We start from the raw sequence: 24,404 nt of genomic DNA on the forward strand, positions 1-24,404 counted from the left end.
TTGTGAAGCACTTGACATCGATAGCTGAATAGGTGGACATGTCAACCAGCGTCAACGTCCTTCACAACCAGTCTCAAGCTGGGAGTTTAACAATGGGAAATAATTACCGACTAAAATCATTTCTTTGTGAATCACGCCTTCACAATTTACTCACAGTACCTGAACAATCAAGGATAATTTCCTAATAAGACTTTCATGATGAATTTATACACAAACTTTTCGAGTGCGCGAGTTTATGTACAGTTTCGCATAATGCACAGCAGGAATTAATGAAAGGTTCAAGAAAAAAGCACCGTCAATGAAGAATAACTTTCACTGCAAGGTAAACAAATATTTAATAATTAATGAGTGACTTTTATATTAAATTAACAGGGTATTCTTGATATCCACTGAATCGGAAGTGTGGAATTGAATGTCGAAGTGAGCGATGCATGTCTGTATGTATGGAAAATTAATTATCATTTGTAGCCAACAGCCACTTGTGCCAATGTTCAAATTGTATTTACGACGATCACCTTAGTCCAGAAAGTTGAATAAAAAAATAATCACAACGGGCAAAAAATTGATACCTATAGCTTGGAGCAAAATTGAGCAGAACGGGGGCATCATGTGAAAGGAATTGGCTGATAAGACATGAAAATGAAGGAAACAAGGCGTCATTCATTACGATTCATTGAACCAAAAATTATGTAAACGCGAGTTCTTGAATCAAGTATCTAGTTCCAACCAACGGTTAGTTTAGTTTTGCCTCCCATACGTAAAAAAAATAAGTGATAGATCAATCAACTTTTTCTGTCAGTACCTTCATAGATATGAGTTAAATGTACACTCATCAAGTTGCTATTGATGATTTTGATCATTGCAAATTCGTGATTTTTTATTTCTCGTCATCACTCGTAGAAATACTTATGAGCAATCTCCGCAATCAATACTTTCAACAAAGTGTGCAATTATCTAAGAAATGTGGTTCCATTGCGTGCACGTCACTAATTAACCGAGTCATTTTTTAGAATGTGAGCAAGTGGAGAGAAGAATGAGCAATATATGTTCGTTCGTGGTCTCTGGTATCAAATCCAATCCACACAATTAAAAATAGAAGTCTGACATAAAAGTTACTTTTTTAATGTGCATATTAATAGATTGGGCAAAAACTGTTGGACACGATTTAGAACACAAATTAACTGTTCTTTCTTGTACATAACTTTCAAGCGAGTGATAAATCTAATATAGTCAAACCAAGTGATGTGGAAGATGATTGAAACTGACTGGTTTTTCTGACATTTTCAATTTATATCTCATTCCAACATAAATATTCTCAACCTTTCAAGGAAATGGTCGATTACAATCTCAAAAATCAATATCTTTCAGCTTCTCAATGTTTATACAAGTTCTTGGATAATCGCATTTTCATCAAATTGTTTGACATTAGTTGTTGCTCATCAGTTACAAATATTGCATGGCAATTATAATAATAATCTGAACAAGTAAATAGATTACTTTAATTTAAATTGTTTCAATTTCAATGCAACTTTTCAATTCAGTAGGTAACAATTTGTCAATTTGTGAAATTGAATAACCTCGTTGGAAAGAAAATTAGGATAAAATTAGCAATTACTTATTTGTACTCCTAAGCCTATAACGCTGTTTCACTTTACACAAGAATATTACTGAACAGACCATCGTCGGATAGGATAATTATAACAAATTGAGTAATAAATGGTACAACTCACGAAAATAAAATTCCAAAATTTTTGATTGCCTTAAAAGATCATTCACTTGTGAAATCAAATGGACCTTTGATTGATTATTGAGTGCTTAATAACATAAACCAATTTACAACGAGTCGAAAATGTACGCACATAAAAATTGCATTACTTCTTATAAGGCATTTTCTGAGATTCAGCCATGATGACGATGATGATAATGACGACGACGACGAAACGATGATATTGAATCAAATACTTAGTAGTACTACTATTTTATTCAAATGAGAGGACCGTACATCGTACAAGCAAATGCAATATTGTGTTTTCCTAAGCAGCGATGATTGATTGTTTAAAAGAAGCTCGGCCTTCTTTCTATAAGTACAGCATCAATTAATTCTGGATTCGGGTTAACGACCAAATCAGACTCAATTACAAGTACAAATGTCCACATGTTGGCTTATGTTCAACGGCAATGAGAATATTTACAAGTTATTAACTCGCGCATATTAGCTGTGTACTACGGTACTTGTGCATTTTTTTAAATGACCGCATATGCATGTGAACAACACATTACACAAAAAAATTTTCTTAACATCATGTTCAAAGTTAAATGCAAATATGAGATTTCTTCATGATTTATATGAAAAAAACTTGGAATGGTCCACGTGGAAAATGGAAGTAGCAAGATTTGATTTGTTATGAAGACTTGTTCTTTGCTCTCTGCTCTGTGCGTGGGCGGACAACAATTTCGCCATTAGCCAGAAGATCAAGCAAATCCCTCTTAATCCAAAAACACTTAATTTACTTCAATTCCAGTTTGAGAATTACTTTTTTAATCTTGAATCATCCCTTTGTCAAGGAAAACTACGTGATTCCGGCCACTTGGAAATAATGAGTTTCATTCAATGAATGTCCCACGAAGATTGGCTATCTGCAATATTTCCGATCAATTCGATCAATTCGAAGAACATGGACGCTCACTGTTGGGAAATGTGTTCTTATGTATTCTCCTTAAACGTGGCAGATTCGCAAGCAATTGCTGCACCGCATGAGAGTAATTATATCTTGATGGGGTGCGTAGGCCGAGTTTTCTATTAGTCCTTACATACGATGAGCCATTATTATTGTCATCATCGTCATCATAATCACTACCAATTCGACGAGGATATCACCTTGAGTATCGCATAGACGACGACGGCGGCTGCATTTACAAATTATAAAATGCATCCTAATTTTCAAATTTACACACACACAGCAACCGGCCTTGTGCAATAGATGCACAAAGTATGTGTTCGCAGAAACCAATTCATAAGCGTTTAATGAGAAGTAGGAGGATATACGTACGTACGTATTTGTATTAGGTTTGCATTTGTTATCTATTCATTTTGCAAATTACATCGTCTAAATGAGCAATTATAAAAGGTATGATTTAATGATTGTGATATGTTTACATTAATAAATTCTATTTGCCTAGACCGACACCGTCGTCCATCAATTCTTTCTCTTTGCCGATGATGGATCAAAATCCCTCTGCAAGACAGGCAAGCGATTGAAGAACGTGATGTTCAGCATAGCTCCTGGCTTTTTGGTGTGACACATCATTAACTTTGCCAAAAGTTATACCGAAATTATATCCAAGTTATATTATATTTGAGCTTATTTGGTTTTGCATAATAAGTTATACTGCCTTCAGCACGGTCAGTGCTTTATTGTTGCCATTATTGTCATTATGATTATGTGTTGAATGAATAGTGGACGGAGGAGACCAGTGACGGAGGGCACATACGTGGTGGATGGAACGTCAGTAATAAGTGACGATTTGTTCACAAAGCGCTGAGGGACGGTCAATACTACTGTATTGTGTGTATCCTTTAATAATTATTGTTGGATCATGTTTGTTTTGTTTGTGGTGGTGGTAAAAGTATGTGCATTTAATTTTGGCAGCCCCAAGGTCGATTTTGAGTAGGTACTTTACGAGTGGGATATTTTATTTCGCTAATTATTCAATAAATTTCATTCCGCAATTATGCACACGTTATAAAACGCCATATTCAGTTATAATGGTGTCTCCTTCACTTTTAAACATTTCTATCTTCCCATTTTGAGCTGTTTCATATTTCATTTCATTTCATGGTTCGTATTATCTTTGTGTGTTTCTACTCGTGATAAAAGTATCAGTACATACTTGCTAAATATGTTTTGCCACTTTATAAATGTTATTTATTTGCAAAAAAATGATGCATGTTTTGTGGCTACTGAAAACTAATTGCTTGAATAAAATATTTGCTCTAACTAATGACATCTTCCCAACGAAACAACTGCCTGCGCTGTCCCATATCCAATGGCAGAGGAGACGACTAGTTTTTGCATACAGTGAACTTCGCAATGAGCAATAACTCGTAATTAAATAATTTAAGAGTCTTCCTCTGACTCGCCAATTTGAGAGGAAAACATATTATCTGCGCTTCATATTGCATTACATTTCTGGTAATTTGAGCAAGAAATGTGAATAAATGTGCAGCCACATATTACAAATCGGTACAAGTTTGATTAGATGACGCGTGAATTAATCACATAATGGAGGAGCTGCTTTAATAAAGTGTCGAAATTCAAGAAGTCTTGACATGAATGAGTTTACGAATGAATGGATGAGGAAGCTACACGGCTACTCTTTTTACTGCGTTTATGTATCTCCACTGCACAGTAATCACTTCATATTGCTACCGTGCAGTACAGAGAGATGCTCGTTAATAATAATAATAATAATAGTAATAATAATGAGAAGATGCGATAGTAGTGGTAAAGAGGATACATTGTATATGGCCATAAATTACTAGATTTCGCTGACGACGACGATCATGATGAGACGCTTAATTAAAAATTAGGCAGAAGAGCTCAAGTTTGACAGCAAGGACCATACATTACGTATCATAATATTCCGGCATATTTCGCAAGGGTCGTCGGTGTAAATAAAATCTCTATTTGCACAATTTCCATCTGCAGAGAAGAAAAGTGTCTGCGTGTGGTTTCTCTCATGACTGTTTGAGTGAGTTATAGTTAATTCTAATAATTTGGGAAGTTAAATACGAGATATTGATACGCATCTATGTACACGTTTTCCACGTGTAAGACCGAGCAGGGCTGAATATCGTCGTACTAATTCATAAAAGACCTAAGTGCAGTCGATGCTAAATTCAGAAAAGACCTAAGTGCAGTCGGTGTTTAATTCAGAAACGACCGAAGTGCAGTCGATGCTCAATTCAGAAAAGACCTAAGTGCACAGAAAAAAAGTGAAAAAAGACCTATGTGCAAGTATGTATTTACTTATGGCTAAATCGCGCGATATATAGGAAAAATCATTTTGGCAAGATTTAGCCATAAGTAAATACATACTTGCACATAAGTCTTTTTTTACTTTTTTTCTGTGCACTTAGGTCTTTTCTGAATTGAACATCGACTGCACTTAGGTCTTTTCTGAATAAAGCATCGACTGCACTTAGGTCTTTTATGAATTAGTACGACGATATGCAACATACTATATGGGCAAGTCAATAATAATATGCAGCATCATTGGTCAATACAGTGTTGAAATTTGCAATTTAGCCGAGTTCCAAAGTTGTGATTCAATAATGACATGACATGAGACGAGGGAAGAGAAGAAGGAATGAGCTTTGTTCAATAATTTTACAACGGCTCTCGTCTCTAAACACAATGCGGATTGCCGAAAGCCAATCTCATGATTGGAATCTATCATAGATTAATGGGTGCTTAATAGTGGTGGCTTTACAATATATGCACAATAGCGTCCGCATAATATGTGTAAGGCTCTGCTCCTGAGTAAATTGTTTTTCAGAGAATAAATAATCTTTGTGCTGTCCCATTTCAACCGGAAAAGATTCAGTTTGCACAAATTTTTGAAAAATCTGAACTTCAGAATGGAACAAAGAGAAAAAAAACTACTTGTAAATTTGATGCTCTTCGTCATACCTAAATTTACATGAAAAAGCCCCAAAAGTTGATTGGCTTTCGTCATGCTCACAAGTAATCAATCCCCTGTTTAAAATGAAACAATCGGTATGCGTCAACCCAATATTTTTAACAGTAGGCCCTCATTGTTACAAGGTACTTGTTGACAAATTAAGATTTACTGGTATGCATTAACAATACAGCACTCGGTTCTTTTTTCTGCATGCATGGATGAATGGTGCACTAAATGTAGTAGTTTGGCTACCACTTGCAAAAATGTGTATGTAATAATGGATTTCCCAAAGTACACGAACCTGCAATTTTTTGCTCCGATACTTGTCCAATCCTGCCGAGAGTGGTGGAAGGAGCGAATTTGTCTTCTGAATAAAGCGAAATGATTCACTGCGATATAATTTGTTGTCAGAATTTCGTCTAAAGACAAAATCACACCACTTCCTGGGGAAGTAATTCGCCGCGTTGGATATCTCAGTCTTCCACTTGCTCGGAGTTTTGGGGGGAGATGGGTAACTTGGTTTTGACGAGAATAATCCACCCCCACCCGAATTTGTCTCCGACAACTTGAGTTCTCCTCCTCCTCCGGTAAAATGGATGTGTGGGTTGGATCTGTGCAATTTCCCATTTCGGTCCGAAAAAGGAACGCGTCCTGAACGATGGAGGATTTCACTACTCTTAAAAAAACTCTTTTTGCTCATAAGCTCATTATTCATGGGTTTATTCGCTTTGATGTTGTTTGCCTGGCAGAAAATGTTGTGATGACTGGACCTGTTTTTCTGATACTGAAACGGGTACACATTTCCGTACACGGAGTGCGAATGTTGAGCCATTTTGTGAGGGGATAATCCAACTCGGAAGTCAACTTGTGTAGGTACGTATCAATCTAGTCTGACAAACGTGGAGACATTTCCTTACTCTCAGGTTTGGAAGTGATGACCAGAATGAGGTTTTCCAGGATGTGTTGGTGATCTCCCATGATCAAGCTACCCACGCTTGTCATGCTCTGTCGTCATGATGGTATGAAAATTGGTTATTCTCCAACTAGTCTCACTTTTCTGACGAATTTTGCACAGTATTTTTCACTCGAGGAAGAATTTCGGGCAATAGCGTGTCTCATATCGGAAATGGCTACCGTGTATGGAAACACTGATCTTCGTATAAATATAATGCATGCTTATAGACAAATGAATAAATAGAAATATTGTTCTCTGTTCTCTTATTTCGGCAAAAAATGGTTTGTCACTGACTCATTCCCTGACTGAAATGCTCCGTTGGTGTTGGATGAAATTTTCACGAGGGATATTTTGTACCAATCTGCAGGTGTGTTTTTGTGGCGTCTGTAATGTTGGAAGGCGATCCACCAACTGACTAATACTTACGACTCGGCATTGGGTTTCATGCATGCGAGTATCGTTACGTAATGCATCTGCTTCAACATCTCATGATCACCACGAGCAAGTAACTATCACACAACAGGTGGATTTGTCAAGTTCCTTTGCTGCTGCTGCTGATATGCCTTTTGGGCAAACCATGCAAACTAACTACGTACATAAACGAAATTGAAACGGCCTCAGCTACCTGTCCGCAATCAAGTGAGCGAGTTATTATTATTGCATGGCATGACATGGAACGTGTACAAAATGATTATTGGAGATCTATTCGGATTCTAAATTAGGGTGTGTACCATATCATTATATTCTATATGTTCGTTGTGCAGGTAATCTTACAACTGTAGTAACATGAAGACAAACATACGTATGGCATGAAATTATTTGGTGCACTTTATTTATCATAATTTTCATAAGATATGGATCAGATTTGATATTAACATAGATATTATTCAGTAGATATGTACCAGTATTAGTATATAGCATGCATTAATTTAAGAATATTAATAATTCGGCACAATGGGCACGTGCTTGATCCAGTTCTTGAACCGACGCCGAATGTAGGCTAGGGGAGGAGGTGGCTTGTTCTTCATGTTCTTTTCCGGGTGGAGGCGCACGTCCTTGTCCGTCGCCAGCAGGTCGGCGACGACGCCACGGCCGCCCTTTTCCAGCCACTCCTTGCACTTGGCGTTCTTGTCGCGAATCTCCCGAATCCAAAGTTCGTAGTCGAGGTGGCTCATCTGGTTCATTTTATTGATAAACCATTTCAGCTCGGGTTTGAGGGTGGGGTCCTTGAGCGGATCGGGCGGTGGGGGAGCGTCCTTTTCAAACATGTAGGGGAACAGGTAGCGTTGTTCGGGTTCGGTCATGTCTGTAGGTTTAAATACAATTAGTTTAAAAGTTAAATGTTAAAAGTTTAAATATGTTTAAAAGTTAAATAAAATATTTAATTCTCACATCCGAAATTGAATCTATGCTGGACAACTTTGGGTTGCCATGGTTCAAATAATAGATCCATAAGGAAAATCCTCCGACTTTTCGTACTTCGTCTGCTCTCGCAAATACTCCTCCCGCTGGAACTCCATTCGGTCTTTCGTCTTGGGTTTGCAGGGTGACCCCCATAACGCCATGTGGCCCTTTTTATCTTGCGTATTATAATCCTTTTTGTTTGAAATCCATTTGGGCGTATAGCAAGCCCGGGGGACGCCTTTTTCCGTCAATCGTCTCGCCGCCACCTTGTCGATCGCGGCTCGGATCATGGTTTTACTGACGGTGGGAGACATCGGACCGTCCAGAGAGTCCTGGCTCGAAGATGGAAGGGATCGTTGACTCAAACAAGAAAGGGATCCTCGACTCAAACACCGGAGCGATTCAGACTCCATGGACTTCTTGTCTTCACTTTAATTAATATAAAAACATTTATAAAATATAAAATATAGTGACAATGGAATGGAGGTCTCTCAGCGTATACTCATAGATTTTGACTAAACTAGTGTCGATCTTTGACAGATTTAATTATTATGCAATTTACGAAAGATATCATCTCAGAATGGGCACATTTGGCAGAGATATTTGCATCCGCAGAGGAGAAAACGCGAAGTAAATTTAGAAAGTGTGACATTTGTCAAATTTAGGACACGTTTTCTCTTTTTCGAAGATTCTTGCACATAAATTGACTCATCATACATACCTTTCCGAATCCAGGGACTCCTCACTTAACTTATCGTCACTGATTGGTCGATTTTTTTCTTTGCTGCTGTCAAACGATGAGGAGGACGAGGACGATGAAGATCGGACTGCCGTGGGAGCAGAGTATGATGAAGACCTTACAGCCGTTCGAGTTGATCCAGAATACCCGGAAGAACTTCTCACTGCGAGGGAATATCCTGATGACCTCGTCGACACCAATGAGAGTAGGAGACCACGGTCCGTCATTGTAGTGCGGCACTTTGAATTTTACTTTCAAATAATTAATGAGTATAATTATAAAATGGACTAAAATTTGATAGACTTTTCGGCCTGTCGTCCCGGCTGACTGTGATTGAATGCCACCACAACTGCCTTTTTCAGTCCAGCCAACCTTCTGCTGCCATGACGACCTCATCATTCTTGTCTAGACGATTGGAGATCATTCTAGACGTGAAACTTGGATTGAAAATTTTTCAATGTCTACTCTCGCATCTAATATTTATCCATACCAATTTTCAAAATATTTTCGAACCTACTTGGATAAATGCATTTACTTATATATATATATATATTCATGATTGTTTTCTCAATCATGTCCCACCTGAACGCTTGTATATAAATACTTATATTTATTATTATTTATAAATAAAATGACACATTTAATGGAGATAAACATCGTGATCATGATGAAGGGACCTAATAGGAGTGAAGAATGGATTGCATTTTTATACGGGCGACAAGCTTTCTTCACTCGGAGAACAACGACAGGTGTGTCCTCTGCTGATTGCATGGATGGAATATCTACTCTGCGTGGGCGACTACTGGATGCTACATTTCCGTCAAACTTATGTACTTATCGTCGTCCTCAAAACTTTCTCTCGGTGCACTTCATACATACAGAGAGAGAAAATGGGTGCATGCATTTCACCTCTGTCTCCGCCACTCTCTCACTTTCCTAATTATTTCAAAGTGCAGCAGGTAGGGCTGGAGAAAGGGAGGGAGTGAAAGAGAGAGGTTGTTGGCTGGTGGGGTACGTGTAGCTCGTGTCGTGTTAGTTTTGGAGTCCGATCCGAGAAAAAATCGAAGTTTCTGATGGGAGGGAAAGTTCGGATGGGGAGAGAAAGGAGTGAAATCACGGAGAAAAGCTATTAGCTCCTACCAACAGCAGCCACCCACCACTGCAACTGTAGTGGGATATATACGACCAGCGCCTTACAACTGTCACTGCTAACCATTCTCATCTCGTCTTCCAAAGTCACTTTTTATATTAACCTTTGCTTCAGTTGCCTTAAATAAGTGGTCGAGGAGAACTTTCCTGGTTGGCTTTGGAGGACTTGAAGAAGGAATGACGTTGATCACTGCCATTTCCAGTTTTTGTGCTAATCTATTCCAACCTGCTTTCACTTTTGGTTGATACATATATGTACAATAATCTCTTGTCTTCTTCCTGGTGAGATACATAACTCACGACGGGCCAGATAAATCATTTCACGAGTCGTATTAGAAGTATAATGTGCAACGATATGTGTGCACCAGTAATGCTACTTCGACAACCTTACAATTAGATTTACCAGTAAAGGCCTTTCGTCTTCCGGGATAGCAATTACTGAATAGTCAATCATTTATTGGTGGTTACTCTGCTACATTCAGACACAAAGATGTCGTCTGATCCTGTATTCATCCAAGTCTTGTCTGCCATTCCGGTTCTAAAGTACTTTGCAGACTTTTACCATCAAGTGATTCCTGAAGCTGGTGAGAAATTATTTCGGTGTGGAGATGTATGCATCATTTTCTAAAGAATTTATATTGTTTCGCAGATAATCGCACAGCGTACTGGCCGATGATGAGCTCTCCGGATATTCCTGTAGCCATCGTGCTTGTATATTTATTCATCGTGGTATTTTTCGGGCCTTGCTGTATGCGGTACATGAAAGTCCCAGAAGTCAATAAAGTGCTCGTGGTCTACAACAGCTTTGTGCTCACTCTTAACCTGTGGTTGGGAATATCGGTAGAATGAGATTTATTGGATTTAGTTACAAAACTTTGATGTGAAATCTTAAAAATTAAATTTCATTATTCCAGTTAACATGGCATATCTCAAAAGGTGGATATCAATTGAGCTGTCAGAAAGTCGGAGTTGTTGATACGAACGAGAACGCCGTAATAAATGCATACATGCATTTTGTACCTTTTTTATGAATTATTGCATGTTCTCATCTTCATGCATATTCAAATTTCAGATTTCGTCTCTCCTTTGGATTTTTCATTGCTCTAAAATCATTGAATTGATTGACACCCTGTTCTTGGTCCTAAAAAAGAAAGGAAATCAGCTAACCTTTCTCCACTTGTACCACCATTCCACCATCGTAGTGGCCACTTGGATCGGGGTGAAATTCGTTCCTGGTGGCTCATGTATGTCTTGAACAGTAGTTTGTACATATGTACATATCTACTCATTATCGTTCCAAACTAAAATTCTTTCTTGTGTTTTAGCTGCTGTCATTGCAATGGTCAACAGTTGGATACATGTGTTCATGTATTTTTACTATGAAATGATGGTTCTTAGGGTAAAGACATTCCGAAATTACAAGAAATTTGTAACAATCTTGCAAATTGTAAGTGATTATAATGCACCTACAAATTCTAGTATGCGCATGTCATCAAATTAAATAACTGGGGTTACTATTGTTTTCAGGTTCAGTTTTTGGCCACGATTGTGCACTGTAGCACAGCATTAAGAAAAGCTTGTGGTTACCCTCGATGGATTCTGACATGGTTGCTCCTCTACATGATTTCCTTCCTCGTTCTCTTTGTTCATTTTTACGTTCAGACGTACTGGAAGCCTAAAAAGGGAGAAAATCCAAGTGTTCCTAAAAGAATAGATGAGTTGGAAGAAAATGGGAGGAACGAATTATGGGAGAAAAATCATCAAATTCAAAATTCTGCATTTTCCGACGATGAAGATCAAGATTGCGGCTATGAGGATGGGATTGATCGAGATGATGATGTCGAACTTGCACAAAATGAAGAGTTAACTCAAACACTTACATTTTCCACCACTACAGAAAATGAGGAAATCATGGGAAGCAATGGAGACTTTGACATTGTGCAGTGGGATAATTTGGACGAATCTGACATTATAATTTCCTCTGATGAGTCTTCCGACTCTGAGAAAGACGGCCTCCTGGAAGGAAAAGTAGTTCGCGACGAGAAAGACGACAAGTTTGTAAGGAAGCTTTTCACTTCCAGTGCAGTGCAGTCCTCTTCTTAGGATTAGAGGAGAGATGAATTTAGGGCATGGACTATTGTGTAGCCCTAATTATAGATGTACTGCCAACAACCATAACTCATATTTTTTGACCAGTTTTATTAGTTACAAGTGATGCTTCTTACATATTTCCTAGCATTAGTGTTAAGCTAAAATACGGTAATATTGACATTCATGAAAAAATGAGATTTCTTTACCCAGATACATACCTTAATTTTGTAGTGGTAAAACCAGTACTGATTTTATATTTAACTATGTAACTAATTTTATGTAACTAAGTTATGTAACAAGCACCTGATTTGTTTTCCTAACAGTACTAAAAATGTAATGTCTGTGCTAGACGGAGGAAATTAGACAACCAAGAGATACATCAACGACCATTTTTTGTACACGGGGTTTACTTATGGTTAGTAGTTGTTGTTGTACCGTAAACTTTATCAATTCCTTATTTGCTACCCAACTCATAAAGAGAAACATAAAATAAGAAACTATAAAAATTGCAAGGTAATACAAAAAAAATTACAAATCTATAGGTCTACGGGTGTACTATCCGGATTAACTTTTGGCTATACATTAATTATACAACCAACATACACACAGTTGTAAAAGTAATTTTCAACTTTTATGTGATTTCAATACAAATCAGCATTATTGAATTGTAGGAATAGTTATAGGAAGGCATTGGAAAAGCCACTATGAGACCTTGCGTTCGTTCAAGTATGTACACTGTTCGAAATTCTTGTAGGTAATTTGTGCTTGTCCTACAAGTAAAATGTGTAGAAAATGATAGCAAGACTTTATTTTCTAAAAGAGTTTTTCATTTCGTAATCTGCTGACTCGTTAATGTTGGGTCTTTCAAGAGTTTAATACTACAATCTGCGCACACTTGTATGATAATTGTATGTGTTGAAGAGTTGAGATGTTGTACGTATTTAGTAGTAGTCTGAATGAATAATAAACACAAGCAATACCCACAGCTCAAATATGGTGGATGAATTATTACGATAAAAAAAATAAATTCATAAGTCTCCTGCGTATGTAAAAGTAAGAACGAACTATCAAATTTATTTAAACATAGATAAATGCATACAGAACTAAAAAACTTTATTGGAAGGCAATTTAGCATAGATAAGTAAGAACTTCGAATTCATAAATATTTAGGTATTGATACTCCACTACATGTATCATTTAACAAGTTTACCAATTGTACCACTTGTGCCCTCGTCCACGCTCCCTGATCAGAAATACGTAGAGGAATGTCGTTATAAGCAATGTAAGGCCAATTATGGTCAAACTTATGTGCAGCACGCTAAGTCGTCCCTCACGTTCGGCTGGACGTGGTCGAACAGGAGCCATTGCCGTCACGGGTACAGCTTCCCGTCGAGTTTGAGGAGCAGAGAGAATTTTCTGAAGTGGGAGGAACACTTGATGCCAGAAGTCAACGTCTGCATCCAGATTGTTGGTGGTCGACAGTTCAAGTCTGTTCCCAGTAATGCCAGTCAACGTTTTGTTGATTTCGTTAAATTTATGCCAGGTTGTCCAGGAGGAGGGATTTCTAAGATTGCATGGATTTTTTTATGGAATTGTAATTTTATTTTTTGGAATATGTAACGCATACCCGGTCTTAACAAAGTTTGTCCATGCTTGCAAGAGATCTTTTGTGATTTTGAGATCCAGTTCGTCAAATGTGGTAGAATTGGTGGGGAACAAGGTGATGATTTCATCTCCCAAGGCTCCCTCAAAATATGGTGGATGAATCGAAGTGGAAGGGCGATATGCAAACTCGTACCGATAAATGACGGAATTAAGTCTTGAGGCATATCTTGCAAATGATTCGACAGGATTTCTAACATACAGAACCCCACAAAATCGGAGGAAAGCATCACGCCAGGATTTTCGAGCCTGAATTTCTTGACGGAAATAATATTCATGCGCAGTAAGAGTTATCAGGCGAGGGTCGTCAATTTTGTAAAATTCCTACAGAAGCGAACATGTACCAGAACGAATTTTCATATTTAAGTATATGTGGAATTAAATGTAGGATAATAATTACTTTTATGTTGTTGTTAGCCAAATAGCCAAACTGAGATTCTGTCAAGGAATCTCTGTCAAAGTTGTTCAAAACGGGAGACTTCATATATTTCAGTGCATCATAGCAAATTGAACCACTGTCCAAATTATCGCCCACGAGGAAAGAGATGTCACTTGAGAAATATCCCTGTCACGCAGAAATTAAAAACTGATGAGACAGCGACTGGAAAATTGAGATTAATGTGCAATTTTCTTACAAACTCGATTGACGTAAGAGGATTTCTGAGCACTGTAACTCCGTCAATGGCCGGTTTCCACTCTCCAATAAACTTTTCACCAGCTTCTTGCAGTTTTTCAACGTCCAATTCTTGCAGACAGGCGAGTGATTCGTTGCTGCCATTCCTGACACACTCAGTTTCGGCTACAAACTGGGAGAAAAGTTCGGAAGGGTTGTTCTCGACGGTGTACTCGGACGTTGCTGCTCCTCCGTGAATGATTACGCGTTTGGCCAGAGGTTGAGTCAAGTTACCGTTTCTGCAGCAGATTCGAATAAATATTCGTAATTTCATTACTGCTAACGCATGCATAATAAATGATTCTGACCAAACCTACCGGTAAAATAATGGTGATGCTATCAAAGTTGTGATGGCCATAGCTCCACTAAACCTTCCACCCACCGTGACACGGTTTGGATCTCCATTAAACACCTTGGCATTGTGAATTATGAACTGTAAGGCACTGGCGATATCACTCAGCCCTGCATTTCCTGGAAGGGTACTATTTCCCATGCTTGCAAACCCAAAGACTCCTAAGAATTCCCAAAGCCAAGCATTTTCGCTGTATTATTTCTAAAGAATTTCCATGAAACTCGTTCAAATATTCGAAATCTACTTACCAACGCGATAGTTGATAGTTACAAAGATGATCCTGCCCACTGCTGCCAAAGCGGAACCATTGTATTGAACCATGTCCGCAAAGGAATAGCCATTCCCAGGAACAAACATCATGATTGGGAGCTTTTCCTTGGGCGAAACGTCAAATGGTTGGTAAATATTCATCCTTAAGCAGTCCTCCGATACTTGCACACCACCCTGCGGAATTGAGGGGTGGGAAAATTCGGGGTTGTGAACGGGTTGAATGCATGCTGGTGGAGATCTCGTATTGTGATGGGTGGTGGGGTCGCTGGCTCTGTTAACTGAGGAATCTTGACCAAGGAGGGGCACCGAAGGGAGAAATCTTCTCTTCTCAGTGGGGATTTCTGAGTATGGGATCCCAAAGAACTGGACGACTTTCCCCCATCGCGTTGCAATCGGAAATCCCAGCACTTTCCCTGCCGAGGTGGACACTAGGACGCCCTCACGTTCGGCTTGACATTCGCACCAGGATTTTTCGGTCGCCAGGAGTAAGTGGAAGATGATGATGAAAAAGTAACACTTGTTTTGATTGATTTTGAACATGATGCAGCAAATCTGCTCTGAGATCCTAAACAGGAGAGAACGCCAAGTGAGATTTGGATGCGTGGCTGTCTATCGGGCACGGTTAATTTAGAGCGTCAGGTCCTCGAGAACAGGTAGCTTGTCCCCCTCCGGTTGCTAAACCGTCACTAAGCTAGATTGGACCCAGTAGCACTTTTCTCACTGGACTGATCTCAATTCGCAACCCGAAATGAGCTAATGAACTAATGGGCAAATAGGCATGTTGCAAATTTATGCAAGTGGCTGGACCGAGTCATCCTCGCTTGGGGTGGAGAGCAGTCTGTCAATCCACGCTGTGTTTGTGATGAGTTCATTAAGTATTGCTGACACCAATTCAATTATATTTTTGAGGTATTATAGCTGCTAATTTGGAATTATGTACTATTGCATTAATCACTTTTGGTAGAATGAACACTGGTAATGTTGATCAAAAAAGCCTGTTTCATCGATAATTGTCGGTGACCCTGATACCGTCGTCAATTTATCAGCCAAGTTCATCGCTTATGATTTGATTGTTGTATTGGAACCTATCCGCATCTGCATAACATACTGCTCTGTATTGCTGATAATTTCATTTGTACTCGTAACAATATATACACTCAATTGTTGCATCCAGGTACAATATTAGAGTCTCAATGTCTCCCATACGTAAACTCGTAGTCAAAAAATCACTACACAAATCTATCTTGGTAGTTTTTTTAAAATAATATATTTCTTGTTCTTAATACGATCTTTCATTTTTGATGGGTTACATTCAGTTCGTTCGCAAGTGAGTGGACATAAACGTTTCAAAAGCATAATCATGTGTTAAAATCTGGAATATGTTTGTGTTATCCTATGCAAAACTTGGTTTTTGTTGTGCTCTTCGAATTAAATAGTTATATATACAGAGTCAGTTCCTAGACCAATTAATTATGTGATAAAGTGTCTTCCTTCTATTTTATGATACACAAATAAATACCTTTCACATTAAAGTGTCGGAAGATTTGAGGCATGCGAAATCAACCAATCAATCTAAATTGGCATAGAAGACATGCAGTTCAAAGCTTGTTATGAGCTCGTTATTGAAAGAAACAACCAGTTGAATGACATTGATTGAGATGTCATACGTGATCTCATTTGTCATATTCTCGCACATGTAATTTAAGCATTTTTTCATAGATCTTCCTTGAGAATCAACTTTCGTCGTTTGGCTAACCGTCATGACCATCAAATTTGGGAATATTCCAGCATTCATTCAATGTCTTTCATATTTTTCATAAATGTGCTGAAGATGCGCATGCATGAATTGACTGAAATTTACAAGGACACTTATAGTGTCTAGACCAACATTTTGTACCGGGTTTCAGTTCTAAGACCTCAATAAGTTCACATGATGTTTATGAATTCCTTTTTTAATAACCATTCTTGTTTATGATAGAGTCTGTTAATATAAAATATGTAATGTGGCAATGTCCAATTTGCACACCGACAAAGGGTGCTAAAATTTTAGCTCAACTTTTACTTGGTGCCATTGGTCGAAGACGAATAAACAATTCGCATCGTGTCACTGGATCACTTGGTAAAAATGGAGTCATTGTTCGATTCCTTATGCAAATGCTGATATGCTTACAAATGTCATTGTCAATAAGAAAAAATATAATTAGGTAGTTACATTATGTAAATATCGTAGGAATGAGGAACGTACCTATGTCTGACGGAAAGGACAATGGTTTCTCACGGTTCAGTTCATATCAATTTCATCATAAAATGGATCATATTTCAGTTTTTGCTCACGTCATGACATTTGTGTAATATTGGAGACGAGCTGGAAATCGGAGAAAGTATCAAATTCACAGAACTGAATGTTTTATTGCAGCTACCATCACGTGCAAATAACATGCGAACCAAAATAACTCATGTTTCTCACACTATCAAGAAATAGTTGTCCTAAGTAATCGGTACTTCAACTTGTAGCGATTAAAATTGACAATGGCCTAAATACATGTACTTTAAGAAAATTTGGTAGAACATGGATCTTGATATGTTCAAGCATGGTGCGATGTGGTAGTTATTAAGCAAATTTTTGTGACAAAAACTATGCAGTTGAGTAGACTCATTGATTTGGCATTGAACATGAATATGCAAAACTTGACTTGGCAAAAGTAGACTTGATGCCCTTAAAAAAGCAATTGATGAGCTAAGGAAACACCATAAATAATCAACTACTATGCGATCAAAGGTAGTCAGATGGAGACAAAAACTAGACCCAATAATGTCATTATGCAATTTTACAGAAAGTTTACGGATTATGCAAATTAGTTCAAATGAGAAGACTATTATTCTTATCTTACAAGACTTTGGTATTCCGATGGAAAGTACGCGTGCCCTCGGTGAACATGCATTTATGTACGAGTGGCTTTATACTTTGATCAAAGTCCTCGCCATCAGTTCTGAAAAATGGTATCAATATTCGTATCAGGGGAATTAGAGACAAATTTTAAACAAAGGTTTTATAACGTGTAGAAATCTACATATTCATGTGCTATCCTCAAAACTATAAAAAAGTATTCATTATGAAGATAGTTCAATCAAGTGGTAATTGAGATGAGGAGTCAAATGTTAGAGATAAAAGATTTGAACAATAAAACCTTCGCTGATCCTGAGTTTTAAGGGACATTTCCATGCACCACTCTACGTGACGTATGTAGATATGTATGAATTTAAAGCAAGATTTTTCGCAATAAAGGAATACTCTACATTTTCTACTAAATTTATTCACAATAAATAATCCCAAAAGTCAAAACAGTTCAGAAATGTAAACGTAATTTTGTTCTAAAGAGTTCAGTCAATTTTCTGAGAACAAGGAATGAAAATACCAACCAACAGTCGATTGACAAATTGTGTAAGTACGTACATTGAGTGTCAAATATGCCAAGCCAAATAATTAACAGTAGTTAATATGCATGTTCATCCATATAGACCGGATCTTAAAATATGTTGCATGAGTTTTCTTCTCAAATTCATCATTTACACGTACATGAAGACCTTCCTTCATTCAGAGTTGTAGAATCTGACATCAGACGACGATCACGGATCCTGTAAAGACTAAATGGTCAAGAAAATGCGACATACATTTAATTTTCATACTAAAAAAATGACTTTCAAAATATCATGCTGACGAGGCGATAATGACGTAAATGAGGTGGCAGACGTAATTTTTTTTAATTAGTTAAAAATGATAAAACAGAATGCAAATAATTAATAAAAACAATATACAGGAAACGAAACAAGGGAGTATTATTTTGGGATTGAGCTAGCATGCAGCATGATTGCTTATTTAATTTCGAAAAGAATTATAACAAGTAATTTATATACGTTATTAAACATTCACGCATGGATCATGATATTAATATGGTGAATAATTTAAGCGAAAAACAAAACAAAAATATTTATCAAAATCCATCCGTACCATAGTTGAATGGATATATTAATTCAACATAGTGTGTCTGTCGTATATATTTTTCCGCTGTTCCTGGACCTGTCTCTTCCATTTGCTCTGTTGATGGCCAACACGGTTCAAAACGCTTGACGAAGGGCCTAAACTGGTCGCCACAGTTGTTGAGGTCACAGATCCACCACCCGTCACTCGCATTGGATGAGAGGTTCTGCCTCCTCCAACTGATTCATCCTGTGATCATTAAACCTTTATTGTTCGCTACTGGCATCGGACAATTAAAAAAACCATCTGTACAGGCTTACGTCTTCATTCGTGTGCTCCTGGTATGCTGTGTTTTTAATCCGCTTATTCAGCAGGGGATCCAAACACATGAGAAACAACATATAAATCATGAGCAGAGACACGACCCAGATAACGATGATAACTACCACCTGCAAGTCCAGATTAAACAGGTTAATTTCAAACAAATAACCATCTTTTAATTAAATTTGTGAAACTGGCAAACCTTGATGATTTCTAAATTTCTGCTCTCGTACACGCAGTCACATCTTGGACAAAACTCTCTAGTTTTTCCTTTAATGTTTGCAAATGTCTCCACAACTGGGAGAACAACATCGTCGCAGGTGCTGTCAAAATGAAATATCGTTAAAAATTCATATAGCACAGGAAAAATTCACACAATCAAAATTATAACGATGATGATCCGCCTCACCATAAATTTGCAGGGACGCTGTTGCTGATATAGAGAGTTCTATTAGTAGAGCTGCCTGACGAATTTGGGCTCGTCCCGTTATAATTGACTACTTCAGGGTCAGGGCAGATGCACTTGCACCGTGTGTTATCATATTGGCCCTGCATAATCATAGTTTTTAAAGCATAACAGTATTATTACCACTTTTCATTACAGCTACATGCATACATGGAAAGATTATTGGTTTACTTTACCTCAGAAGAATGTACAAGCAGGAGAATCACAGCTGCAGAAACTGCCCATTTCGACACGGTCATATGACTACTTAAATCGTATTCAATCATTTTTCTTGATCTATTTTCAAGTTTAAATCCCGTTCCTTGGTTCCTTCTTTGGTTTTGAAATAGTTATTCCTGGGCTGCCAAGATAAATGAGATTTCCTAATCCTAACCGGGTACTTCAGAGATTTTGATGGTCCAACTTTATACAATTCGCCTAAAATTGAAAGAACATTACTGAATTATTTACTACACTGACTTACCATCAATTTCAATTCTTCATTAATTAAGAAATATTAATAACTTACCTTATCAAAACACGATTAAGTATTACGACACTAAAATGTATTTTACAGTAATAATATATACTTAATTTTTGCAACCTTTCCTGTTTCACAGGTTGGTTAATGTAATGAATTGGTGTTTCCCATTACAACAGCGGAAACTTTCCTGTTAGCGGTTCAAAATTAAAATGGACTTAAAACTTTTGGCGTAATAACAATAATCCTGGTTGTGGGTGGCATTTTGGCGTATTTAGAGGATGACGACTTAACGAGGAGCAGTTAATTTAGCAAAAACCAGACCACAGAGTCACCAGCACGTCAACAGTGCAAAAGTCACGAGAAAAATAATAATATGCGACGAAATGAGGCGAATGGAGAAGAGGGGCGTTAAGCCTGCGATTTAATTGAGATTTTGCCAGACATCGAGTTGACACGGCGCACGGTTCAGTTTTGTTGTCTTTGTTCGCATACTAATTTGCATTTGCATGTTGAACATGCAAATTATTGATCAAGCTATATAGTTGATAACTTGTTGATAAGTTATTTTCAATGTGCGCTCCCGGGTGGAAGAAGGACTGATTAAATTTCTACAAGGAATCACGGGCTCGTGACGGTATTAAAAGGGACATCAAGTAAGAATTTATTGTATTATTGCAAATCAGGAAATTCCAATTTTTTTCATCATGTATTGTGCATCTTGGCCCAAGATTCTTGGGGTTCCCATAAAATATGTTTACAAGTGTTGTTTGTAAAGATTGATAGACAGAAGTTAAGATAAATTTCCCAAAAAACTTGTTTATGCAAGTTGTAAGGTATACATTAACAGAAATATGTTTCAATTAACTCAATTATGCTGTGCATTTTGTACTTGGGGCATTGATTCCAGTCGAAGACCAATATTAAGGAAACCATAATTTACGCATATGGTGCGGTAAAACATATGAATTGCATTTTTAACAACACGGAAGTATGCATAGTAGACTTATTGACAAAATAACTAACTGTGTGTAATATTTGGAGTATTTGGCCCTTGTATTGCATGATATTTTGTGTGTATTGTGGTGACCTAGATTTCATAATTAAATGTCCCATCACGACATGACACTCTTTAGCTTGTGATTGAACTCTAATCATTGGAGTTCATGATATCACGACATTACACACGTTGTTTATGCAATTATATTTGCTGCAGTTTACAAGCACACTCTCCGCCCCTTTTCTAGATTACGCTTGAACTTATTTTGGTTTTAGTAATTGGCCTAAAAAATAAAATTATGAATGACATTAGTCTTCAATGCATATTGAGAGGTACATGTGTAAATAAATAATGTCTAAATATGAGCATATATATGTAGATCGAACAGCTAGAAAGATGGGGTACATACATATTTACTTGCATGCATCAGTATCCTTGAGGAAGTTAGATATGCATTTTTTGTATATAAGTTGTGAAAATTAGAAAAATCACGCTGGTGCTCGAAATTCCCAGTAAGTCATCATTTGCAGAAATAGAGCCCATACGTTCTGCACACATGGCACGAAAGGGAGGACCGACAAACATTGTGTGAATTCCATGAAAAACATCCTCTTAATTGAGCATTCTACTATTTCTACTATCATTTTACAATCTTGGTATACATAATGAGAACCCACACCGTTGACCGTATTCTGTAGTAAATAGTGTACGTGTGAATCTTGCTTGTCACTCGTCCATTTCTTAAGAAATGAAGGTAAAGAATGAGATAAATGTGCCTCAGGCAAGTTCCGTATGGTGCTATTAAAGGTACTCCTAGTTGCATGAATACAAACACTTTTGGCTGGAGCTACAAACAGACCGACCCTCAAATTATTAGTCACTTCTTTTCGTATATTAGTCATTAGTATAGCAGAACTGCAATGGGATTACGAAAATATTAGCAATTTGACCACCACAATTGCAAATAAAATTGAGTGAGCAAGAGCAAGGTGTAATAAAAAAAACTCAAAAACAACTCTTCCTTTCTTACACTTGTGGAACGTGGAACCAGTTTTAGTTTGGTTCAGAGGTTGTGGTCAAAGTTTGCATGTTCCAGAAGCCAACCTGAGTCTGACTTGTCCAGACCACGCCAGGAAAAAGGTACAACAAACAGCACTAAAAACTAGCTGAAGTTGTGGTCACGCTTAGGTTGCATGGATCATTGTTGGTTGGATTCTTGTTGGATTTGCTAATTTTATTTTGTACCTGCAGATAGTACCAACGAATCAACAAAATTGGCGTCGAACTTTGCACCTCTAATTTTATTTTGTGCGGACGAATTGGTGTGAGACTTTGCACCTGGAATTGTTTACTATTATATTTTGAAACCAAGATATTTTCCTACATCGTCCAGCAGAAGGATGGATCGACCTCTAACTACTTCCGGAGGTGGTGGTGGTGGGGGAGGAATTGCGGGGAGTCTTACCCAATTTTCCAATTGCATGGCCGTTAACATGATTGGAGTTAAATATAACATCGTCGAGACGTTGACGAGGCATCGGAAGTTGAATTTACAAGGTGACATACAAGCATTTTCTTTTAACGGATATTTTTTGTGAAATTAAATGTAATACTCACATGACTCAAATGACTCATCCCCTCATATTTTATGTAGTGATGCCAAAGCGAGCTGGAGATACTGCTGTCATCACTGGTGGTTCGAGAGGCATTGGAGCAGAAGTCGTAAAACAGTTGATGATCCTTGACATGCACGTTATCATAGGTAATAACACAACATTTTACAGGAAATCAATAATATCATTAAGAGCTTTAAATATTTAAATATTTTTTCTACATTCAGGTTGTAGAAAGGAGGCTGCTGGTGTAAAATTGATTGACAAACTAAGAAAGGAAGGGATTCAAAGTGGAAGTGCAGAGGTTCTGCTATTGGATTTGAACTCTTTCGAGTCTGTCCGACAATTCTCTCAAAACTTGTTGGACAGAAATATTCCGATCAATATCCTCATTAACAATGGTATTTATTTAACGAGTTTTTACATACCCATATATGGGCAGTTTTTTTATTAATGCAATTTTTTGCGTTATGATTAAATAGCTGGGATTATGTTCGTCCCAAAAATAACAACGGTAGATGGGTTCGAGTCACACTTTCAAACGAACTACTTGAGCCATTTCCTACTAACCAACCTCCTAATGCCACTATTAGTGAATGGTGGAAGTCCATACCGTGTGAGTCGAGTAATCAACGTGTCATCGGTTGCTAATTTCGGAGGAAAGATTAACTTTGATGATCTTAACATGGAGTAATATTTTTATCTTTTAGTGACCTTTAGAAAATGTCTATTTGTGAGAAGAAACGATATATATATGTGTTTCTGATATTTTATAGCAAACATTACGACAAATATATGGCCTACATGTCCACCAAGTTGATGCAAGTTGTTTCATCTAAAGACCTCAATGCCCGTTTGAAGGCCGATGGAAAACCTGTCCGAGTGTATTCTGTCCACCCTGGAGTCATTTATACTGAGCTGTACAGCAATTTGTGGTACTTGCAACCCATAGGCTGTATCGTCAAAAAAATGTTTAAGGTCTTCAAACTAATACTTAATACTGTTTACAAAATCAAATATGTAGCATTTATATACTCATATATTCATCTATCTTCTAGAATGCTGAGCAAGGGGCCGATGGCATCGTGTTTGTTGCAACATCTCCAGAAGTTGGGGAAAATGATGGGGGAGAATTTTTTATGAATTGCAGGAAAACAGTCCCAAATCCTAAAGCTCGTGATCCCTCCGTACAACAAAAGCTATGGAGTGCTTCACAAACCTTGGTTGGTCTTAAATCGTTCGTTCACAACGACACGATTGAAATTGTTACGATGACGTGATGTAATGCAATAGGACACGAAGCAAATAACTTTCTCAAGCTGCAAAGGAAAATGAGAGTGGTTCACATACATATCTTTGTTTTGCGGGTACCTGCGTATTTTGCAATATACACTTTCTCTACTAATAATAATGATAATAATAATAAATAATAATAGTAAATAGCGATAAGTTTACTCTCTCAAGCACTCGTACTTATACATATGCAAATTTGGAATGCAAATATTTTTAAATATTCCAAAAGTTGTTACTTTATAAACGATTTTTTTATGTTATGACTTTAATAAATAATTTGTATCACGAGACA

The 24,404-nt window shown here is 37.5% G+C and overlaps 6 protein-coding genes across 11 annotated transcripts in view; 2 read left to right on the plus strand and 4 right to left on the minus strand.

Annotated features, from left to right (window-relative positions):
• LOC110851164 overlaps positions 1–7,036 on the minus strand; it is a 29,025-nt gene extending 21,989 nt beyond the window's left edge. For both annotated transcript variants that reach the window (XR_004835139.1, XM_035852925.1), the window contains exon 1: positions 5,987–7,036. Coding sequence is in view for 1 of the 2 variants with exons in the window: in XM_035852925.1 (XP_035708818.1) it covers positions 5,987–6,517 (531 nt within the window). In the remaining variant the exon portion in view is untranslated. The remainder of the gene's footprint in view (positions 1–5,986) is intronic.
• A 407-nt stretch (positions 7,037–7,443) lies between these two features.
• LOC110851514 lies at positions 7,444–9,528 on the minus strand. Its single transcript, XM_022099322.2, has 3 exons — positions 8,766–9,528; positions 8,033–8,473; positions 7,444–7,946 (listed from the first exon to the last, which is right to left on the minus strand). The coding sequence occupies exons 1-2, from the start codon at positions 9,008–9,010 to the stop codon at positions 8,077–8,079; spliced, it is 642 nt and encodes a 213-aa protein (XP_021955014.2). The 5' UTR covers positions 9,011–9,528; the 3' UTR covers positions 7,444–7,946; positions 8,033–8,076.
• Positions 9,529–9,945: 417 nt separating this feature from the next.
• LOC110851042 (elongation of very long chain fatty acids protein 4) lies at positions 9,946–13,015 on the plus strand. Its single transcript, XM_022098668.2, has 6 exons — positions 9,946–10,516; positions 10,582–10,772; positions 10,847–10,924; positions 11,005–11,176; positions 11,258–11,379; positions 11,460–13,015. Exons 1-6 carry the CDS (start codon positions 10,423–10,425, stop codon positions 12,033–12,035), a joined length of 1,233 nt encoding a protein of 410 aa, XP_021954360.1. The 5' UTR covers positions 9,946–10,422; the 3' UTR covers positions 12,036–13,015.
• Positions 13,016–13,069: 54 nt separating this feature from the next.
• On the minus strand, positions 13,070–16,644 carry LOC110851043 (carboxylesterase 5A). The gene is made up of 6 exons (XM_022098669.2): positions 14,959–16,644; positions 14,676–14,871; positions 14,321–14,597; positions 14,086–14,250; positions 13,651–14,009; positions 13,070–13,587 (listed from the first exon to the last, which is right to left on the minus strand). The coding sequence occupies exons 1-6, from the start codon at positions 15,518–15,520 to the stop codon at positions 13,230–13,232; spliced, it is 1,917 nt and encodes a 638-aa protein (XP_021954361.1). The 5' UTR covers positions 15,521–16,644; the 3' UTR covers positions 13,070–13,229.
• Positions 16,645–18,269: 1,625 nt separating this feature from the next.
• Positions 18,270–20,562, minus strand: LOC110851379 (uncharacterized protein CG1161). 4 transcript variants are annotated; one of them, XM_022099131.2, is made up of 7 exons: positions 20,255–20,562; positions 19,923–20,163; positions 19,690–19,829; positions 19,483–19,603; positions 19,280–19,408; positions 18,990–19,208; positions 18,270–18,625 (listed from the first exon to the last, which is right to left on the minus strand). In XM_022099131.2, exons 2-6 carry the CDS (start codon positions 20,010–20,012, stop codon positions 19,008–19,010), a joined length of 681 nt encoding a protein of 226 aa, XP_021954823.1. In that variant the 5' UTR covers positions 20,013–20,163; positions 20,255–20,562; the 3' UTR covers positions 18,270–18,625; positions 18,990–19,007. The 4 variants fall into 4 exon arrangements, with proteins under 4 accessions (XP_021954823.1, XP_021954822.1, XP_021954821.1 ...); XM_022099130.2 differs by having other exon boundaries at positions 18,525–18,616; XM_022099129.2 differs by lacking the exon at positions 18,270–18,625 and having other exon boundaries at positions 18,794–19,208.
• Positions 20,563–20,721: 159 nt separating this feature from the next.
• LOC110851104 (dehydrogenase/reductase SDR family member on chromosome X) lies at positions 20,722–24,400 on the plus strand. Of its 2 annotated transcripts, none has more exons than XM_035853338.1 (7): positions 20,722–20,862; positions 22,458–22,763; positions 22,861–22,968; positions 23,047–23,220; positions 23,302–23,509; positions 23,596–23,797; positions 23,878–24,400. In XM_035853338.1, the coding sequence occupies exons 2-7, from the start codon at positions 22,607–22,609 to the stop codon at positions 24,097–24,099; spliced, it is 1,071 nt and encodes a 356-aa protein (XP_035709231.1). In that variant the 5' UTR covers positions 20,722–20,862; positions 22,458–22,606; the 3' UTR covers positions 24,100–24,400. The 2 variants fall into 2 exon arrangements, with proteins under 2 accessions (XP_035709231.1, XP_021954434.1); XM_022098742.2 differs by lacking the exon at positions 20,722–20,862 and adding an exon at positions 21,002–22,346.
• Positions 24,401–24,404: the final 4 nt, after the last annotated feature.

The sequence above is a fragment of the Folsomia candida genome, unplaced genomic scaffold (assembly GCF_002217175.1).
Source record: "Folsomia candida strain VU population unplaced genomic scaffold, ASM221717v1 Fcan01_Sc006, whole genome shotgun sequence".
Lineage (NCBI taxonomy): Eukaryota > Metazoa > Arthropoda > Collembola > Entomobryomorpha > Isotomidae > Folsomia > Folsomia candida.

What these genes read in the sequence shown, in the direction of transcription:
- LOC110851514 (XM_022099322.2), bottom strand. Translation starts at nt 9,010, where the DNA reads ATGACGGACCGTGGTCTCCTACTCTCATTGGTGTCGACGAGGTCATCA. An exon ending in GAGTCCCTGGATTCGGAAAG is followed by an intron (nt 8,474 to 8,765) that starts GTATGTATGATG and finishes TATTAATTAAAG; the next exon opens with TGAAGACAAGAAGTCCATGG.
- LOC110851042 (XM_022098668.2), top strand. Translation starts at nt 10,423, where the DNA reads ATGTCGTCTGATCCTGTATTCATCCAAGTCTTGTCTGCCATTCCGGTT. An exon ending in TCAAGTGATTCCTGAAGCTG is followed by an intron (nt 10,517 to 10,581) that starts GTGAGAAATTAT and finishes ATTGTTTCGCAG; the next exon opens with ATAATCGCACAGCGTACTGG. An exon ending in TTGATACGAACGAGAACGCC is followed by an intron (nt 10,925 to 11,004) that starts GTAATAAATGCA and finishes TTCAAATTTCAG; the next exon opens with ATTTCGTCTCTCCTTTGGAT.
- LOC110851043 (XM_022098669.2), bottom strand. Translation starts at nt 15,520, where the DNA reads ATGTTCAAAATCAATCAAAACAAGTGTTACTTTTTCATCATCATCTTC. An exon ending in GCATCACCATTATTTTACCG is followed by an intron (nt 14,598 to 14,675) that starts GTAGGTTTGGTC and finishes AATCTGCTGCAG; the next exon opens with AAACGGTAACTTGACTCAAC. An exon ending in ACAAACTTTGTTAAGACCGG is followed by an intron (nt 13,588 to 13,650) that starts GTATGCGTTACA and finishes ATGCAATCTTAG; the next exon opens with AAATCCCTCCTCCTGGACAA.
- LOC110851379 (XM_022099131.2), bottom strand. Translation starts at nt 20,012, where the DNA reads ATGATTGAATACGATTTAAGTAGTCATATGACCGTGTCGAAATGGGCA. An exon ending in AGCGTCCCTGCAAATTTATG is followed by an intron (nt 19,604 to 19,689) that starts GTGAGGCGGATC and finishes TCATTTTGACAG; the next exon opens with CACCTGCGACGATGTTGTTC. An exon ending in GAAATTTAGAAATCATCAAG is followed by an intron (nt 19,409 to 19,482) that starts GTTTGCCAGTTT and finishes CTGGACTTGCAG; the next exon opens with GTGGTAGTTATCATCGTTAT.
- LOC110851104 (XM_035853338.1), top strand. Translation starts at nt 22,607, where the DNA reads ATGGATCGACCTCTAACTACTTCCGGAGGTGGTGGTGGTGGGGGAGGA. An exon ending in TGACATGCACGTTATCATAG is followed by an intron (nt 22,969 to 23,046) that starts GTAATAACACAA and finishes TTCTACATTCAG; the next exon opens with GTTGTAGAAAGGAGGCTGCT. An exon ending in TTTGATGATCTTAACATGGA is followed by an intron (nt 23,510 to 23,595) that starts GTAATATTTTTA and finishes GATATTTTATAG; the next exon opens with CAAACATTACGACAAATATA.